A 21269-nucleotide genomic window follows, 5' to 3' on the forward strand; every position below is an offset into this window, starting at 1 on the left:
CCAAGATATGAGGAAAAGAAGATCACGAAAGAAACAAAATTTTCAAAGATTGCATGCTCAACCTTCCCCTCCAATTCAAGATTTCTGATTTCAAAGATTTGCAGATTTCTAGCAAATCTTATTTTTTTCAAAAGTGTAGATTTGCAGCTGACTTTCCTTCCAACTCCCTACACAAATTTCAACCTTCATAATTTCCATTGTCTACGGAATCCACTTATAAATACATAGCATATCAGTTAACACACAGCTCACTCCACTAGCAAGAACCACACCCGTGCAGAGAAAGTGAAGCCAACAAGCTTCAAAACAAACTTTGCATACTTCTTAAGCTCAAGTGAGCTCCCTTCGCCAGGCTATTTCTTCGCCGACAGGCCACTAGGCTCTGAACCGAGAACGTGTACTCGTTCCTCCATCTTCAGGCTACCAAACCCAACAATCGAAAGGCCAAATCCTTCTCTATATTTTCCTGACCAAAAGCCGCAATATCCTTCGGAGGCCAACGTCGAATTCCCGACTTAGCCACCGGCCAACTTACGGCTTTCGTTTCTCACTATCCTTACGACGAAAAAGGATTGAGAAAACACCGTTGTGTAGCCTGATCTACCTCGCACGAGGAAGACTAAGTCGTAGACCTTCGCGGCTAAACACCATCGCGGAACGACGACCAGAAAACCCCCGACGAACAACTTCCATTAGTGCTCACTTGGACAAGGGTAAGTTGACGCCCTTATTTCGATGCATTCCCGTTTCTATTATATTATGGGAAATTTCTGGGGTATATATGGGAGTGTGGTAAATATTTGTACAAAGTTTCATGTTATTTGAACTTCGTTTACCACCCTTTTAAAATTTGAGAAGTCTACTGCCCGTATCTGTTGAAACTGTCGTGAGGCAGATGATTAGGTTAATTATTTCAGTAACCATATGTTGATATTTAGTTCTCAAATTTTTATTGTATGAAGATATATGTGTTAGCTATCTTCATATAAAATTTGAGGTTATTCCGGTAACGTTTGCTATTTTTTCAAAAATCTGGACTTTCAGTTGGCAGAAACTGCCGAATCTGGTAGGCGATGGGAAAATCGCTATATCTCTTAAACTACTTGGAGTTTTTCAACATACTTTTTTTTTCAATTAAACTAGACTCAAAGAGGTTTCTATTGATATAAAATTCGACTCCATACGAGTTCGGAGTAAAAGCAGTTTATTAGTTGAAGTTGAATCTATACAGTTTTGTTGAGATGGAAATGATTCAAAATAATTCCTATTAAGGATTTTAAAGTTTTATTGTTGATAAAATATCACTTTTAGATTATAAATGAGCTATTGATGTGTATATATATATATTGGTGATTGGCATTATTAAATGGGGAAAAGGAAAACGTTTTATGTTTATAGAATTATTCTTTATTTATAATAGATAAATAAATGAATAATATAAAATGGAATTTCCTACATCCTCAAAGGTACATGAAATATTTTGATAAAGGAAGAACGATTGTATATGAGTTAGATATAGTCGTTTAAGGAAATATGGGTAGTTAGAGAAATGAGTGAATAGTGATTCACTGCATTTGTTGTTATCTTTTCTATTATTCACTCGAACACATGTTTTCGTGTTATCAAAGGTTCAAATAAACAAAAGCGTCTGAGTAACCTATCGCGCTAAGGAAAGAGAATCATTGTCTTAAGTAGCAAAACACTGCAATCAGGTGGGCATTACTTTCATATATATCAAATGAGTTTAAATGTTACGTTCAAGCAAGTTATTTCATAATAAAATCTTTGAGTTAAAGTTATTTCAAGTATTGTCTTGCCATAAAATGTTTAAATTTTAGTATGATATCTATCTGCTTTGGCTTTGCCAATGATGCAATCGAATTCGGGTCCTGAGCAGTTGATAGCTATCCTGCCAGGGCTAGTGTACACCAGTGACCGTGAGTCATCTAGCGGGTTGGCCGGTCAAGTGACCGTGAGAGGTGGCCACCTCTCCGGCACACAGTTCCAGATATGATAGATTACAAGAGAACTTAGACTGCAGACGAACTTTAAGAATCACAAATGAACTTAGTAAGCTTGGGCCTTTTTAGCGAAAAACTCCCTTGCTGTACTGTTTATGATGGCATGACAATTTACAGTTTTTGAAGCATGTATTTTTATACCTAGGCATACGTACCCACTGAGTGCTTTTGTACTCAGCCCTGCATATGTTTTCTAAATGTGCAGGTTGAGCTGATGTGATGATGGTGCTGCAATGAGCGGAGTCTCCAGGGTTGTTAATAAATAGTTAACCTGTCTAGAATATGTCTTCATACATATGTCTAGCTACTTTCCGCTGCAAGATGTTGTTGATGTTATAGTATGTTATGTCATACTTTGAGTCTTAAGAGAATAGTTTCATATGATGTATAACTTGATTAATGATATTAATTAAGTTTTATGCTGTCTTTCATAGACTATTTTCAATTGAGTATTCATGAATAAAAATGACGAGTTTTATTAAGATGAGTAAGTTTTACGGCTATAAATGACGCCCCTTTTCTTCCCCTTCTTCTTTAACCCCATCCCTAGTCGTAGATCACTCGGCTTAACTATCCTTAGTTAGGGCGGGCTGTGACAATATATATATATATATATATATATATATATATATATATATATATAGATTGGGCATAGGCATGTATTTTATTTATTTATAACATTTAATTGAAGAATATATTTTCTAAAAAATGAATTGACATTTGAATTGATTGCTTTTTGTGGATTAATTTATTGGTATACTTTATTTAAGTTTTAGTCACACTTGGAACAATCTCAATTAAGTGGGTATAAAGATTCCTATTCTGTATGCTATCATTTTATTAAGTTAAATGTTTTGGGTGAAAAAAATATGGATTGTGAGGTATGATTAGTTCATGTTGGTCATTGAGTTTATATATATAAGAAAAGTTGGTATGAGGTTAAGAGGGATTTCAGGCGTTTGAAAACAGACGAATGGACCCTCGAAGTGCTAATGTGTTTTAATTTGGCTGGAAAAATAGAAGATCGTGAGTTATATAATGGTTCCAAAAATCAAATTGATATGTAGGATTTATAATTAAATGAATATGTTGGATTTATCTAATAGTTTTATATGATTATTTAATAGTACATACTTTATCTAATAGTTTTATACGATTATTTAATAGTGTTAGGTCCTGAGAGTCTCGAATAGGTGTATGGGGGGAGGGGGAATACACCTATAGGCTATTTTCAAATTAATCTACCGACCTCAATCAGAGGGATCTCAGTCAGAGATCAAAACGAAACTTTACATGCAAACAAAGACGCCTGTTTTACTGAAATCAGTTTTGACCAAACAGGGTTGACGACTGATACTGAAAGCTCTTCAGTAAAGAGTTATCAGTTAAGTTGCTGGAACTTAACTGATGCAAGTAAGGGCTTCAGTCGTGTTTGCTAAAATAGAGATGATAACACTCTTCCTGACTATCGAAAGATAGATCAGTCAGACTGATATCATGCGCAGCGAAAATTAAACTTAGTTTCGAAATAGCCTCGGTGGAGCAAGTTGTTGGTTATGGTTTCTCTTTGCAGTTAGTCAGTGTTCAGTTTTATCAATTGAAATAACACAAGTTAGAATGTAAAACTGAAAGCTGTAAACAACACAGAGACTTTTACGTGGTTCGGAAAAACCCTTTCCTACATCCACGGTTGGTTGATCAGACCAACAATCCACTCCGCAAGTGCTTAACAGGTGCACTGCAAACCGAACCGTGTGCTTGCCGGTTGCACACAACCGTACACTGAAGAAAACCCTTCTCCAGTACCCGCGCTTCACTCGCGTAGGATTCCCCTTGCTTAACACAACCCGTGCTAAGACTCTCAGAGTCAGAAAACCCTTCTGACCTCCGAATCACTCAAAACACTCTTATGGGGGGGAGGTTTGAACGAGTGCCAACTATACTTACAAAGAACAAGTTCTTTGAAGCAAGTTTGACCTTTGGCTTCTGGGTAAACAGATATATGCCTAGGGTCTAAGAGAATGTATGTAATCAGCAGTGACTGATTTTGGCTTTGGAATTCTCTTCTTCGATTCAAGCTTTGGGGAGTTTAAGCTTAAGGCTGAGTAGCAATTTCGGCAGAGCTTCAGCTTATGTTGTTGAATCGGTGAAGGTTGAAGTGATCCTCGAGCGCTATTTGTAGGAGAACTCTTTAATAGATCCGTTGGCGTAAATCGTCCTCAAGATTTCTTCCGTTGGAGAGCAATTCGAATTTGGGCTGAGGCTTCAATCTTCGAGGTTCCTTGTCTGGGTGGAAACGGCTCTCTTTGATGGATAGGAGATGTGACGTCTCTGAAAAGTAACCACCAGATAGGAATGACCTCTGCAGAGATAAGATTCTAAGATCTCTGCATTTAATGCGGCTGTACTTTGTGAGTATGTGGCTTCCTCTGAACGTTGGAAGATCAGTCCTAGGAGGAATGTCCAACTGATACTTGACTTTAGTATCAGTCCAATGCGCGCATTAAGTAATCAGTCTTCAACTGATACTTCAGTTGGTATCTGCAGTCTTCAGTCTTCAGTCCTTCGTTCTTGTCACGACCGCACTTGCTGAATTTGGCGAACAACTTCTCCGTCTTTAATGTCTCCAGGATGATTCTTAAATGATTTTCATGCTCTTGGTCATTCTTAGAATAGATGAGGATATCATCTATAAACACTAAGACAAATTTGTCTAAGTATGGATGGAAAACTCGATTCATGAGGTCCATGAATACTGCCGGTGCATTGGTTAGACCAAATGGCATGACAATGAATTCATAGTGACCATATCTTGTGCGGAAAGCGGTCTTAGATATATCCTCTGGTCTGATCTTCAGTTGATGATAACCAGACCTTAAATCTATTTTTGAGAATACACTGGCTCCTTTGAGTTGATCGAACAAATCATCTATCCTTGGAAGAGGGTATTTGTTTTTAAGCGTCAGTTTGTTCAACTCTCGATAATCAATGCACATTCTCATGGTTCCATCTTTCTTCTTGACAAAGAGTACAGGCGCTCCCCAAGGCGAGACACTGGGTCTGATGAAACCCAAGTCAAAGAGTTCCTGTAGTTGCACCTTTAATTCTTGTAGTTCCTTTGGGGCCATCCTGTACGGTGCCTTTGATACTGGGGCAGATCCAGGTTCTAGATCAATGGTGAAATCTAGTTGTCTGTCTGGAGGTAGTCCTGGCAATATTTCAGGAAAAACTTCTGGAAAGTCTCGTACTATTGCCACATCTTCCACCTTCTTGTCTTCACTAGCTTCCCCGTTTAGGTAGACGAGATAAGCTGTGCTTCCTTCCTTCACCATCTCTTTTCTGGCTTGTAATGCGGATATCACTGGTACTCTTTTCTTCATACCTATGCCGTGAAATTCCGTCGATTCCTTTCCAGGTGGTCGAATAGAAATTTTTCGTTCACTACAAAGGATGGTGGCGTGATTCTCAGCTAGCCAGTCCATTCCTAAGATCATATCTACGTCCCACATGAGCAGAATATTAAGATTGTTCGCTACCATCTTAAGTTCTCCTATTTCAAATTCTACGTTCGAGCAAACATGTGTGGTGGTAGATCTTTCTCCTGAGGGTGTAGTGATTCTTAAGGCACACTTAGCTCGTTCTGATTCGATTTCTACGGTATCTACGCAAGGGGCAGATATAAAAGAATGCGAGGCACCAGTATCGAACAGAATCATTATGGAAAAACCTTTAAGCTTGCCCATACCTGCCAGGTTTCCCTGGTTTTTCTCGGGCTGGTTTTGGGTGAGAGCAAAGGCTCTCGCCTGCTGCGGCAATGGTTGCTGCCGCCTCTGTTGCTGTTGGCGCTGTTGGTGCTTGTTTTGGTATTGCTGCTGGTATGGTTGTTGTTGGCGGGGCTGGTATTGGTATTGCTGCTGGTATGGCTGTTGTTGGCGGGGCTGGTGTTGCCCTTGAACTGCTTGCAGGGGCTGGGCATAAGTGGCCCTGATTGCCGCGCCCTGCTGTTTGTTGGGGCATTGTGAGGAGTAGTGGCCCTTCTGGCCACACGTGTAGCAACTGTCAGTTCCAGCCTTACAGACACCACGATGTGGTTTGTGGCATTTTGTACAAAGGGGAACTTCATTTTGTCTTTGGCTGCCTCCAGCCGGGGCAGGACCCTGTTGCTTCCCTTGTCCTTGTTGCTGATATTGTCCCAACGGCGCATTTCCTTGCCATGGCCTCTTGTTAGTCTGGTTTTCATTTCCTCTATGGTCGTTCCAGTTGCGCTTCCCTTTAAAGTTCTGAGGGCGTGCAGGTAGGTTGGCTGGCGCTGAGGTCTGTGATGGAGCCAACCTTTCTACTGGCATCGCAGCTTCGATGTCCAGTGCCCTGTTCAAAGATTCAGTGTATGAGAGTCCACCATGACTAGCTAGAGTCATCCGAATCTCGTGCCTCAGACCGGCACAAAATTTCTCCGCCATTTTCTCATCAGTATCCACCTGTTGTGGAGCATAACGCGATAGATCGCAGAACTCTCTGTCGTACTCTGTCACCGTCTTCTTCCCTTGTTTCAGGCTATAGAACTCAGCCTCCTTCTTCTTTCTGTAGCTCTTGGGAATATACTTATCATATAATCCCGTCTTAAAGTCTTCCCAAGTGTATGCTGCCCATTGTTCGGGAGTCAGAGTCTTTCGGCGGGCTTCCCACCAAAAGTCAGCCGATCCGGCTAGTTGGAAAGACATACACGAGAGTCGCTCCTCTTCTGTGCAGTGTAGGAAGGTGAAGATACGCTCCAAGGCGCGTATCCAAGCTTCGGCCTCGGCTGGGTCGCCTGTCCCAGTGAATGTGGGCGGATTCTGTCGAAGAAACAGTTCTTCAGTCCTTCTAGCAGGGGGTGGAGGGGGTGGGGTAGGTTCCCTATCGTTTCGCCGCCCTTCAGGTATTTCATCGCGATTTCCATCATTGTTAACGTTTCTCCTAGGGGGGCGACCTCGTTTAGGCGGCATTCTGCAAATTACAAACACCCTTTTTAATACATTCTATACAGGAATCTCTAAGGCAATTAATAAAGAACTGTTTGTTAAATTTAACTTATCATAACTCCAAAACTAAGATATTAACAGGAACCGTTGCATACACAAGTCACATTATTCAAAGTTACTACATTCTTAACTGACTCGTGAAGAATAAAACCCGTAGAGAAACATAAAACATACACGAGATCGTCGTAGAAACCCATGCTAGGGTCATTTATATCTCATGGAAAATTTGTCTCATCGAGGGCTTTTACATTGTCAACCCAAAATGTAAGTAAAGTCTATCCAGTACTCCCTATGATGTACCGGCTTACTAGTTAAGCAATCACAAAAGGGTTTTTATTCACGGAACGTCCTAGAGACCAACATTTCCGTACTAATGCTAGCTAGAAACAACATAAATAAAATCATAGTCATTGGAACGAATCATCGTTTCCGGAGTACATCCACAAGCTAAAACTATCAAATCTGTGAACTCTGAGTCGCGGTACGACTGTTCCTTGGTGACGCCAGGGGGTCCTCTTCTGGATCCTCCTCGGGGTCCTCCTCCTCATCCTCCTCGGGGTCCTCCTCTTCATCCTCGCCCGGCTCCCAGCTGGGCAACGGAGTCTCTCCCTGGCCCTCGCCTGTCTCCTGCATGATCTAGGCTGAGCGGAAGATATCGTCCACAATCTCACGGATCGGATCGTCTCTGGTGCTGATCCTGGCCGTGGCACGAGGCTTGATCGGAGCTGGAGTTGGCACGGGCTCGGGATGAGTACTCCTCATCGTACCATACGGTACTGTACCATCATCCTCCTGCATAGGGGCTTTGCCCCTATCTATGAACTCCCTCAGGTTGGACATGACCCTGTCAGCGTTGGCCATGGCAGTCGAAAGCCTTGCTTCTGCCGTAGGTATCATTGGTGGTGGAGGAGTAGCAGCCCGGGCTGATGAGTCAGGAGGCGATGGGAAATCCCTGCGAGCCCGTGGACGAGAAGGGCCTGCCTCGTCATCGTGCCTACCACGGCGCCCTAGAACTGAGGCTCGTGGTGGAGAATCTCGTGGCAAGGCCATCGAGGGCTCGGGAGCAGTAGTGGGTGCTTCCGCTGGCAAAGGCGTCCCCACCTGTACGTAGTCTCCCGGCAGGATGTAGGGCCCTAGAGGGGCGCGGCCCCACAAAGTGAAACAGATCTGAAGCTCCGCAATAAAGCTAGGGAAGTCTCCCATGAGGTCGTGGTAATCTTCTCGGCGAAAGATGTAGTGGGCAGAAATCTGTCTAGCCCATCCCTGCCACTCGGAAGGTAACAGTAAGATCAACCTCTGGATACCGTCATACCCTGATACTCCATGTGCACTCGCCTCGACCCAGTGTCTGTGAAAACCTGCGAGGAACTGTCCGAGGTTATCCCCGTGACATGGAGCATAGGTGCGGTAGGACCGTTCGACCTCCTCTGGACTAGTCCATGGGGGCAGTGGTCGTCGTCGGGTGAAAACAGTCCTCGCCATCTAACAAAGGAAGTTCTATCGTCAAAAGTAGCACACGACAAGTAACTTAAGGCGATAAGGTTCTAAATATCTAAAATCGGAAAACAAGTTCGGTTCAATAACCATAACGTGCAAAAACACTTCATCATCTAAATCTAGCATTTACACAAGTCATACAGGTTCTTAATACTTAATCACAGATTACCTAATTCGACTATCATATAGTTCTAGTGTCGTTGTTTACCGAACTTAGGGCTTGTTATGTGATGATGATATTTTCTTAAATCTAGCAACGAGCACTAAAAGTTTCAACAAAATAAGTTCAAAAGGCCAAGCTAATTTGAGATCTCATCGTAGAAAAACACTCGAATATTTAAGCTATGCCCATGCCATCAACGTACTATTGGCGTTCGTTATGCTGCTCAATCTTCATGCTCGTGGTTTCATCATGCGACCCTTCGTGTGATTCTTCTTTCTCTATTTCGACCGTTATTGTCGATGTCATCGTAACATGAAGAAAAAGTTAAGGCATCTCCCTAAGTTCTCTTCTATGTTCCGTCGTGAGAGTGAGTATATATAACTTAACAGTTCTAAGTTCTTGTGATTCATACAATAGTCATACTTATTCATGCTTCATACATTTCAAGAAATTAACTTAATTAAAACTTGAAAGTACTTACCATAACCTCCGTTGAGCGTGACGAGATGTAGTGCCAAGCTTTTGTCAACTAGTTCAAAAGTGTATTAACTTACTTAATCTAGACTCAACTTAGAAGGAATGAGTAGTACTCAGAGCAAAAGAAATGCTCTGATACCATTCTGTCACGACCGCACTTGCTAAGGATAGCAAATTCGGGAAAACCGCGACTAAGGGAGGGAATTTAGGAGCGGGATTTAGAAAGGGTATATTCGTTTTCTTGATGACTCGACTTGTATAAAGAAATCAATTGAAATATCTAGATATCAACGAAGGCCACAAGAGGACCGTACATAATATTATCCCAAAACGGGGTACTCAATGGTTTTAGTACATTATTAAATAATACATATTGTTTGACAAATGACATAATATCTTAACATAATCAGTGTTCGCAGCGGAATAACAATAACTTGAGTATATGTATGAAGACATATACTCCACTCTGAGGTTCTCGTCCTAAATTGACAAAAGCTCCGCTTGCACACTACATCCTTGATCACAGCTCAACCTGCACATTTAAAAATACATGCAGGGCTAAGTACAAAAGTACTTAGTGGACACTTGCCGAAATTTACATACATGCATAATATTTTATTGTCAAGCCTTTCAACAGTAGTAATATACTATGTAACAACCCGCTCTTTTATTATATTTAAATCCAGTAATACGATAATTATTATTTCATCTTTCAGTAAATCAGGCCCAGTAATTATTTATTATTTAAATTCAGCTTATGACACTGGATTATATTCTAATTAAGCAGGATTATTATTTTATTACCAAGTCAGTAGTTTCGCGTAAATAAAATCGCAATGAAAATTATTGAGTAAGCCAATAATTATTTCAGATTCATAACTGACTTAGCGAAGTCATGTTATTTATTAATCACAATAGAATTATTTTTCTATTTTTATTATTATTTCTTGAGTCGTGAATTTATTCCGGTTTATGAAGAATTAAATCTACGGATTTAATTTAGAATTTATTCTAGCTAAGAAAGGAAGCAGATATCGAGTAGTTTCATAAACACGCGATATTAACAAAACCCGGTAGTTGGATTTTATTAAAAAAAAAAATGCAATACAATATTACAGATATAGAAATTCCAAGACAAGAATTATTGCTTCTGTTTATACTTCACTTTACAAACCCCTATTTTTCTATCTATCTACCAACACTTAAAAAAAAAGGAATAGTGTATGTGTGTGAAAAAAATCTGCAGCTATCCCTTAAGCATGCTCAGCCATCTATTCTGGACATTTTTTTGACTCCAGCTCCACGCCTATGTAATACTCTTTTTGACTCCAGCTCCAGCAGCATATTTGCAAAATTTTCACACCCGAACACCTTCATTTGGTTTCAGATTTCAGCAGCTATTAATCTTCATTTCATTCCCATTCCACACTTGTACTGCTCTTCATCCATCTCTGCCAAAGTATTCACAAGTTTCAGTTTAATTCAATTCATCTGCAACCTTCAACCAAAGCAAACATTAAGGTATTCTGTTTCTTTTCAATTTACTTCCTCCTGTTACATGATGCACACCCACAGAAATCATATTCATTAGATTGAAATGCATCATACGAAGGGAGTAGCATAACTAGTTACTTCTATAGAATCAAACACACTATGACTTACACACATAGCCTTATCGTCTCACTTCTTACTTATTAAAAAAAAACAACAGCATGTTCACTTCTATGTATAACCAACAGCATGTAACCATACACGATTTAGGCTTAAAAATCATGGCCTTTTACTTAGCACAACAACACCTATAATTCGTAGAATAAGAGGGGAACGAAACTTGAAGAACTTAGCTTTTAGACAACGAGGGACGCGGCCCTGTTCAGTCGGGCCGAGAGACGACGAGTGGGCGGCGACTCGCGGGTGAAGCAGCAGGCGTTCACCGGTTTCCCAATGACAGCGGCGCGACGAAGCTCGCTGGTCCTCCATTTTCAGCAACGGCGAAGGCAGCGGCTATCTCCAGATTTCGGAGTGACAGGGGCGTTGGGGAGGACGACGCGACGATGGAGCTCTCACCGGCTTTGGAACTCGGAGAAAAACTGGAAACGGCGGACTCCCCGGCTCGCCATTAACCGAACAGCAGCAACAGAGCCGAGAGGTCAGGGCTCGACCCTTGCCTTCGTCGTGTCGGCACAAACGTGTGCGTCAGAGCAGGGAGCGGCGATGGCCTCACTAATTTCAGAGGCGACAACAGCCAGGCTCGCCCGAGCTAATCGCATCGGATCGAGACCCCGACTGTTCGCCGGCCTCCCTACAGCAGCGGCGCTCGGTGCTTGGCAGCAGGTTTCAGGCGAGAAGCTCGCCTTGGTGCTCCACGATCTGTTAAGTCGAGAGTGAGAGAGATGTTGAGGGCTGAGCTCGTTGCCAGAGCAGAGGTCGAGAAGACAGACCGATTTCAGGTTTCCGAGCAACGACCACTAACCGGATTCTCAGAGACGACGGTGGTGAGTCGCCGGATTTACAGAACCCACGGCCACGGCGGGATTTTCTAGAAGGAGATGAACTAGGGCTCGGGCTCTCCACCGATGCTTCGAATCGAGAGAGAGGAGACGAGGGAGCAGACCGGCGTCGGGAAGAACCGAGGCGACGACCGACTGGCTCGCCGGATTGCGGGTGGCGGCGGCGGCGGAAGCCTCGTCTGAAGGCAGATTGAGTTTGGGAGAGATTGAGAGGAGAGGAGGCTGCGGGCGTGAGATTGGGAGAGCTTAGAGAGAGAGACCGAGATGTGAAGGAATGGAGGAATGGGCCTTTTCAATTTATTTTGCTATTGGGCCTGTATTATTAATAAATCCCTTTCATTTTTTTTAAGTGGGCTGAAACAAAATATATTCTATCCCCTTGGGCTTTATTTAAATCTTTGGGCTGTAGTATAAACTTGTTGGATCCGGGATTAATTATTCAGTTGGGTTGCTATCTATTAATTTAAGCCCTCATTATTAATCCTAATTATATTTAATTAGTGATTAATTTTAAGACTTACTAATTATTAATTAGTAAGTGAATTAGATTATTTTTAAGATGAGTAGATTATTAAATATTAATAATCCGACCTCATAAGACGAGCTTTATTTCCTTAAATAGGATTAGCATCTCATAATTTAATTAAAGGAATATGAGTCATGCATAATCATTTCACGCATCCTCATTTATTGAGATTTTTTCGAGAATTAGAATCTTATTTTATTTTCTCGGATTAAAGGTCAAGCACCAGAGTTAGAGCTAAACCGTGAGTCTACTATTCAGGTGGGCTTTCTACTTATAAATTAAAACCATATATATTAGAATTGCTAAGACTTTATGCTTATGAATTTAAATGATATTGTCAATGCCTAAATGCTTTATGTTTTATTATTAATTGCCTATCTGATGTTAATCGAATTCGGATTCTGGATGGGACCGCAAATCCCTTCGGAATTAGTGTACACCTTGTGATCGTGAGTCATCTAGCGGGTTGACCGATCATAGTGTCCGTAGAGGGAGGCCTCCCTCTCGGCACGAGTTACTGATATGGTGATTAATGATATAAAATACCTGCGCGGGTTATTGATGAAAGAAATGATATTATGTTTGGTAAATACGAGTCTTTAAAGGAAAACCCTCGTATATTACTACTGTTGAAAGGCTTGACAATAAAATATTATGCATGTATGTAAATTTCGGCAAGTGTCCACTAAGTACTTTTGTACTTAGCCCTGCATGTATTTTTAAATGTGCAGGTTGAGCTGTGATCAAGGATGTAGTGTGCAAGCGGAGCTTTTGTCAATTTAGGACGAGAACCTCAGAGTGGAGTATATGTCTTCATACATATACTCAAGTTATTGTTATTCCGCTGCGAACACTGATTATGTTAAGATATTATGTCATTTGTCAAACAATATGTATTATTTAATAAGTACCCCGTTTTGGGATAATATTATGTACGGTCCTCTTGTGGCCTTCGTTGACATCTAGATATTTCAATAGATTTCTTTATACAAGTCGAGTCATCAAGAAAACGAATATACCCTTTCTAAATCCCGCTCCTAAATTCCCTCCCTTAGTCGCGGTTTTCCCGAATTTGCTATCCTTAGCAAGTGCGGTCGTGACAGTTCTTCAGTCTTCAGTCTTCGACACCGCGCTAACTAAACTAGAAACGAACTCTAACACTTGAGTTCAAAACAATTCTAGTCTATTACAATTAGAGTCAGGGGATTTTTTAGGACAATAACTTATGTTGATTTGGAAATTAGGACAAAAACTTTTGGACTTATAAAAATAGGACACTAATTTTTTTTTAGAGTTAAATAGGACATTAATTAATAAGTGTCGTAAAAATAGGACATTTCTTGGCCAATAATTGGCCGAAAAATGTCTTACGGATGCAACACTTATTAATTAGTGTCCTATTTTTACTCTAAAAAAAATTAGTGTCATATTTTTACAAGTTCGAAAGTTATTGTCCTAATTTTCAAATCAATCTAAGTTACTGTCCTAAAAAACCCTCGAACTCATTACAATTAAGTCCTATGATTTTTTGTATCATCAAAACAAGGGTTAGGATATTCCACAAGGTTCCCAACAAATAGTATAGAATTTATCTATAAATTTATATGATTATTTCATAGTTTTTAAATGTAAAAATTGATTAGAAATGTATAAATAAATAAGAATGAATGAGAATTGAGGAAAATTAGAATGAAGTGATTATACAATGCCACGTACTAATGTAGTCATATAATGGTTCTGATAATCAAATGGATATGTAGGATTTATAATTAAATGGATATGTTGGATTTATCTAATAGTTTTATACAATTATTTAATAGTACAGACTTTATCTAATAATTTTATACGATTATTTAATAGTATAGAATTTATCTATAAATTTATATGATTATTTAATAATTTTTAAATGTAAAAATTGATTAGAAATGTATAAATCTATATATTATATAAAAGAACAGTTTAACAACAATTTTTTCCCGCCATAATTTAAAATTATAGTTACTTTTTAAATTTCAGTTATTCAAGTATGTTTCCACTCACTTTTACATTCATGATTTTATTATATAGATAGATTCGGTGGTGGTATGGAGCAGTTTTTTGTTTTCAATTCAAACTTCTTTTGTTCTTTTCTTTTCTTTTATTTTTTACTTTTTTTTTCTTTATTTTTGAAAATCATGTAATGTGAGTAATGATAAAATATTCAATGCATATCAAATTAAAGATCATAAAATTAGCTTTAATTTGATATATAATAAGTATAAAATAAATTTAAGATGATAAAGATATTAAAATTTAAAGTTTCAAATTAAATTATTTTCTCTCTCCTCTCTCTTATTTTACTTCTTTTTCTTTAATGATTTATTTTTCATTTGATTTATTATATTTTGTTTTCGTATATCATTCACTTATTTCTTTTACATTTAGATATTTTTTTATTTTCTTTTTGCTTTTCGGTTTTATCCTCTTATTTTTTTGCATAGCATGTTTAAGTATTATTTCATAAATTCTCAAAAAAAAGTATGATTCGATAGATATAATTGTAATTTTTTTTTTTGCTAAGATTTCTTATAAAATTTTAGACCTTTTAAAATTTAAAATCATAAAAAATAAATTTAAAATGTATAAGTTATAGTTTTTCTCTCTACTCTCTTTATTGTTTTTCTTAATCCTCTCTCCTTAATGACATGTTTACTTTTTTATGCTATATTTTTCTTCGATATATGTATTTATTTTTATTTTGTGTTTTTAAAGGGAAAATAAGTAGATCGCATATTTTTTGCTTTACATGTTTTTTTTAATTATAACAGTTTAGAATGTAACAAAGGTGAATGAAAATATATTGGTTCATAATATAACTATTTTTCTAAATATTTTTTTTTGTATTAATTTTAATACAACTTTGTAGATAGTAAATAGTTATATAGATATAATTTCAAATATTAGTTATATTTTTGTATCAAAAATGACGTATAATAATAATAATAATAATAATAATAATAATAATAATAATAATAATAATAATAATAATAATAATAATAATAATTATTATTATTATTATTATTATTATTATTATTATTATCAAATAATTTTTAATTATTTAATAACTATTACTATCATTAAACTTTATATAAAGTTGAAAATTTGATGTTTTCAAATCTGAGTTTTTAGATTAATTCGTGTTCATTATATTATTTTATTTTTAAAACAAATTTAGTATTTTTCCATATTTTTTACTCTCTTTAATATTTATATTATTTATTTATTTATATAAACATTTCGTTTAATTTCGATATTTGCCGTGCATCGCACGGACGAGCATACTAGTAAATAAGAATGAATGAGAATTGACGAGCATACATTGTTTTTCTTAATCCTCTCTCCTTAATGGACTTCTCTCGGTTTTTATGCTTCGTCCTTGGTATTTTTTACTTGGCTTTGGTTACGTCGTTTTGGTTTTCTGGGTGGTCTTGCTTTGTGCGTCTTGGGCGTGCTTGTTTTAGTTTTCTTGTTTTTGCCGTTGTTTGTTTTTTCTGTGTTTGTAAGCCGGGATTATTTAGGGGTGATGGTAAGGCCGGAACTTCTGAAATAATCCTAACTCCGCTTACAAACGCTGGGTCTTTTAGACGAGTATTCTTTTTCCTCTTTAAGGTTTCCCACGTTAAGTTTTACTTAAAGAGGTTTTAATGAGGCTCGGCCCTTAGTCTTCTCTCTTGTGCTTTCAAGGGTTCTCTAGGTTTTCTTTTTTCTTCTTTTCTTTTAATAAAATTTCAATTTAATAATAAGAATGAATGAGAATTGAGGAAAATTAGAATGAAATGATTATACGATGCCACGTAAGACATGATTTATTTTGTTATAATGTAAAAATTGATTAGAAATGTATAAACAAATAAGAATGAATGAGAATTGAGAAAAATTATAATATAGTGATTATACGATGACACGTAGGATAAGATATATTTTGCTATAATTAATAGATATCTCGAATTCATCACATGATTATCTATACATATATCTCAAAATCAGCAGAGTCGCATTCCTTGACAAGAAGTACATCCAAAATTATCATTCAGCCTCACGTGCACATTTCTTAACATGAGCATAAAAACAAAAACTACCTTTTTAAATAAATTCATTCAATAAAAGAAAAGAAAAGAAAAGAAAAGAAATTACTTATAATGTTATTTAACATATTCATGCTAACGTCTAACCCGTCGGAATGGTGCTTTTCTTGTCTCGTTCTTTTGTTTTCTTTTTTAGAAGGGTACTCTTTTTTTCCTTTCGGATTTTACTTGACAGATTTTAACAAGATCCGACCCTTAATTTGCTTCCATATGCTGTCAAGGGTTCCTCTAAGTCCGTTTTTCTTTTCTAATAATATTCCATTTAATACATATATCTCAAATTCATCACAATCACACTTCTTTCCTACTATTTTCTTATGATATTTTCCTTAAAATACATAAACTTTTCTCCTTTTTTTCTTTTTTGTTTTGCAATAACAAACTTTTCTTTGTATTCACCTTAAAATTTACGTGTATTACAATTTTCTACTAAGTTAATATTTTCGTCAAATTAAAGTTGATATAATATTTAATTAGAATACACTTGAAAAAAAAACACTTATATATATAGTCTAAAATGATGTGATATATGAATCAAAAGATAAAATGATGTTATTCTTATCTTTAAAATATCAATTACTAATTTAGCACATAATTCAATATAACATATTGGTTAACACTTCATTAATTTGTGTAAAAACATCTAATTCAAAAAATAAAAAATAAAAAAATTGTGTACTAACATCATTTGAACCCACGTTGATATCATCACATCAATTTTGATTTGATAGAATAGTTGAATTATTCAATAAATGTAAAATTTAGGGCATGGCTGGTATGCAAGAATGAAATGGGAATGAAATGGTGATTCTTGCGCCCATTCCTAATCCTATGGCTAGTACGATTTTTGTAATGAGAATCGTCATTTTCGATGGAATGTCTATTCTCATGCATATGGGATTAGCCATTCCTCTCATCCCCATGGTATTATGTATTCCCACGGATATGAGATTACTCTATAATAAAAGTTTATTTTTTTAATTAAATAATAATAATAATAATAATAATAATAATAATTGTAAAATAATTTAATATTATTAATATAATAAATAATAATAATTTCAAAAATAATAAAATAATTTTAATAATAATATTATATAATATAATTAATAATAATATTAATAATAATAATAATATTAATACTAATAATAATAATAATATCAAAAATTTAATATTATTAATATAATAAAAATACATAATTGTAAAAATAGTAAAAAATAATTAATAATAACAATAAATAATATTATAGTAAAATAATAAATAATATTAGTAAAAATAATAAAATAATTTTAATAATAAAAAATTAAATTAATAGTAATAAATGATAATAATAGTAAAATAATGATAATAAATAATAAAAGAATATAAATAATAGTAATAATAACAATAAATGAAAGTAATAATAATAATAAAATAATAATAATAATAATAATAATAATAATAATAATAATAATAATTAATAATTAATTTTAATTATACATTCATATACATTCATATGAATGCTAACCATTCATTCATATACTTTCATTCATTGTAAATACCAACCATAGAAATCCTATATTTCATTTCATTTCATTCCATTGTCATTGTCATTGTCATTTTATTCCAAAATTCATTCCATTCCCTTCTAATTCCATTCCTACGTATCAACCATCACCTTATATATTTAAAAAATTAAAGTTTGTGTACAAAATATAAAAAAAAAAGAAACAAAAAAAATCACTTAGCTTTATTGTTAAGATACATTGGTATCTTAGTAATACCCTGAGCTCCTGGCACACCACCCAAGGCGACACTTGTCCACACAGGCTTTAACCGACATTTCTCTCTCTTACCGGATTTAACCGCCACAACACCTCCTTCCTCCTCCCCAACATTCACAAGTCTGCTATTTTGAGGTGAAATGAAGATTCAATGCAACGTGTGTGAGGCGGCGGAGGCGAAAGTGCTGTGCTGCGCCGACGAGGCCGCCCTCTGCACCGAGTGCGACCAGAAAGTGCACGCCGCCAATAAGCTCGCCAGCAAACACCAGAGGGTTCCTCTCTCGACTTGTTCGTCGCAGAAGCCCAAGTGCGATATATGCCAGGTACGTACCTCAATTTCTACTGTTTTCTAATTTAGGCAGACACAGTGAGGTGGTTGTTGGTTGATGCAGGAAACAGTAGGGTATTTCTTTTGCTTGGAAGACCGAGCTCTGCTCTGCAGAAGATGTGATGTTTCTGTACACACTGCAAATCGGTTGGTGGCTGCTCATCAGAGATTCTTGCTCACTGGAGTGAAAGTAGGTCTTGAAGCAACCAAATTGGATCGAGCTCCTCCTCCCTCAACAACTGATCTGCCTGCCCAAGCCCAAGGGGATATTTCCTCATCAAAGACGGGAGGTTCCATGTCGCAGTGGCCGTTGGATGAATTCCTTGAACTCGGTGACTACACTCACAAGTATGACTTTATGGATCCTGCTGGCTCATCCAAGGTACGTACCATCATTCCTGATTGCAACTCACATCTTTTATCTGAGTCTTGTTTGTGGTACCATTGAATAGAGTACTAATTAGCTTGCACTGCTTAGTCAGTAGTCTTAAATAAAAGGTTGAATAATGTGATTTTAGAGTGAGGCGAATTGCGGGAAGTTTGGAGATGCAGATTGGTCCCCTGTGGTGCAAGTTGCTGATATGGAGTTAGAGGGAGATGAGCAGAATACTTGTTTCTGGAGAGTGCCGGAGATTCCGTCTCCCCCCACAGCGTCCGGCCTTTACAGCTGGTCTCATTCTGCTGCCTTCGTGCACCATCGTCCCCACGGCGACGGACCCGTTTCTGATCGACTTGTACCAGAGTTGTGAGCTTACATTAGCTTTTAATTGTAAGCTGCAGAGCAGTGTGTTGTTAGGTTCCCATGTACACCACCAACAAAAAGGCACTCATGTACTGCCATTATCTCTCTTTAACATTCCAATCTATCATAATGTTTTCGAATTATCGATTTTAGGGCATCTGAAATTCGAGTAAGATTGTTGGGGATTCACGTGGAGTTCAGAAATCGTTGGACATCAACTTTTGTTGTCGTGCTGGAAATTCTTGACTGTTAAATACACGAATTTTTAGTATTTTTCATACGAATTGTTTTTTGGAACCTAGATGTATTAATAATCTGTGCATGCAAAACTGTAAAACTTCTCTATAATCATGCAAAACTGTAAAACTTCTCTATAATCATCATAACATCATATACGTCTACAGACAATTAACATGTATGTACCATATCTACGCATCATATAACTCTGAGTGTTGAGAAGTAGGCCTCCTTCTCAAACACGATGACAAGTTAACTCAAAGGTTAATTGTCAACTCTGTGTACACAAATCTTGACTCGCTCAGGACTCGAATTCGTTCTTCTATGTAGATGGTATCATACAAATCTCAACTATTGGCAATTCAATAATTTGAAAATAAATGCATATACTAAAACTTTATATTAAAGTATGCATCTTTATCTCTTGAGTTGGTAAGCCCACATAATATACTTAATGAAGTAAAAGTCCTTGCTTGTTCACTTTATATTGCCACTCGAACCTTCATTATAATGAGGTTCCCAAGGAAAAATTGGATAGATAGGCAAGAAATAAATAGAAAAGAATTCTAGAATGAAACTTCTATCGCTTGAAACCTTAGGGTTGCATCCTCTAATCTCAGTATTCTACTTTTATGGACTTAATTAACTAAAAAGCAAATCGTAACATCATATATCTTGGGATATCTCAAGTCTTGAAAGCTTAAAAAGTAAACTAATCCATTCTATATAGATTAGCTTACAATTAATAACTGAAACACCAATTCAAGAATTGACCAATCACTTAAGCATAGTTCTACTCAACTATCTCAAGTAAGTAACTTCAAATATGTAATCATATATGAATCTCAACTTAAAAAAAAAATCATATAAAATCAACCTCTTTGAAGAAAAATACAAGATTTACCTTTTCAGAAAGCTATTAAAGTCTATCTTTATTATAAAGTTGCAAAAATACAATATATCAAGTGTATAAGAAATTATCTCACAAAAGGCAGAATCTGCCACAGAACCTTGCTGCTTCGCGCAGTACTTTTAATGAAATTGTTTGACCTATCTAGAGGTCTTAGATTCAGTTGAAATTTTGCAGAGATCTAATACTCATAACGAAGTTATCATTGTAGAAATTTAAAGTCATTTGGACCACAATAACACCCCCAAAACTATCCCTCAATACACTGTCCTGTACAGTCAAGAACTGACAGCAGGGGCATCTCTTGCTTCAACTTAACAAAATACATATCTTGGCTAAATAAAGAGATGTAGGGCTCAAATATACATCATCTTAGTACATACTAGCATGCTTGATATTCTCCAATTTCTATCATATAGTTCATTTTACAATCTCAAGAGTACAATTATACAAGCTTCAAACATATTGTTAGGTCCTGAGGGTCTCGAATAGGTGTATGGGGGGGGGGGATACACCTATAGGCAATTTTTAGATTAATCTACCGACCTCAATCAGAGGGATCTCAGTCAGAGATCAAAACGAAACTTTTCATGCAAATAAAGACGCCTGTTTTACTGAAATCAGTTTTGACCAAACAGGGTTGACGACTGATACTGAAAGCTCTTCAGTAAAGAGTTATCAGTTAAGTTGCTGGAACTTAACTGATGCAAGTAAGGGCTTCAGTCGTGTTTGCTAAAACAGAGATGATAACACTCTTCCTGACTATCGAAAGATAGATCAGTCAGGCTGATATCATACGCAGCGGAAATTAAACTTAGTTTCGAAATAGCCTCGGTGGAGCAAGTTGTTGGTTATGGTTTCTCTTTGCAGTTAGTCAGTGTTCAGTTTTATCAATTGAAATAACACAAGTAAGAATGTAAAACTGAAAGCTGTAAACAACACAGAGACTT

The 21269-nt window shown here is 36.8% G+C and overlaps 1 protein-coding gene across 1 annotated transcript; it reads left to right on the forward strand.

Annotated features, from left to right (window-relative positions):
• Nucleotides 1-18168: 18168 nt before the first annotated feature.
• Nucleotides 18169-19179, forward strand: LOC130986854 (B-box zinc finger protein 22-like). The gene is made up of 3 exons (XM_057910391.1): nt 18169-18425; nt 18495-18812; nt 18949-19179. The coding sequence occupies exons 1-3, from the start codon at nt 18243-18245 to the stop codon at nt 19177-19179; spliced, it is 732 nt and encodes a 243-aa protein (XP_057766374.1). The 5' UTR covers nt 18169-18242.
• Nucleotides 19180-21269: the final 2090 nt, after the last annotated feature.

The sequence above is a fragment of the Salvia miltiorrhiza genome, chromosome 5 (genome assembly GCF_028751815.1).
Source record: "Salvia miltiorrhiza cultivar Shanhuang (shh) chromosome 5, IMPLAD_Smil_shh, whole genome shotgun sequence".
Taxonomy (NCBI): domain Eukaryota; kingdom Viridiplantae; phylum Streptophyta; class Magnoliopsida; order Lamiales; family Lamiaceae; genus Salvia; species Salvia miltiorrhiza.

Excerpts from the sequence above, each read along its gene's own strand:
- LOC130986854 (XM_057910391.1), top strand. The coding sequence starts at position 18,243 with ATGAAGATTCAATGCAACGTGTGTGAGGCGGCGGAGGCGAAAGTGCTG. Across the intron at positions 18,426-18,494 it reads CCAAGTGCGATATATGCCAG|GAAACAGTAGGGTATTTCTT; the intron begins GTACGTACCTCA and ends TGGTTGATGCAG. Across the intron at positions 18,813-18,948 it reads ATCCTGCTGGCTCATCCAAG|AGTGAGGCGAATTGCGGGAA; the intron begins GTACGTACCATC and ends ATGTGATTTTAG.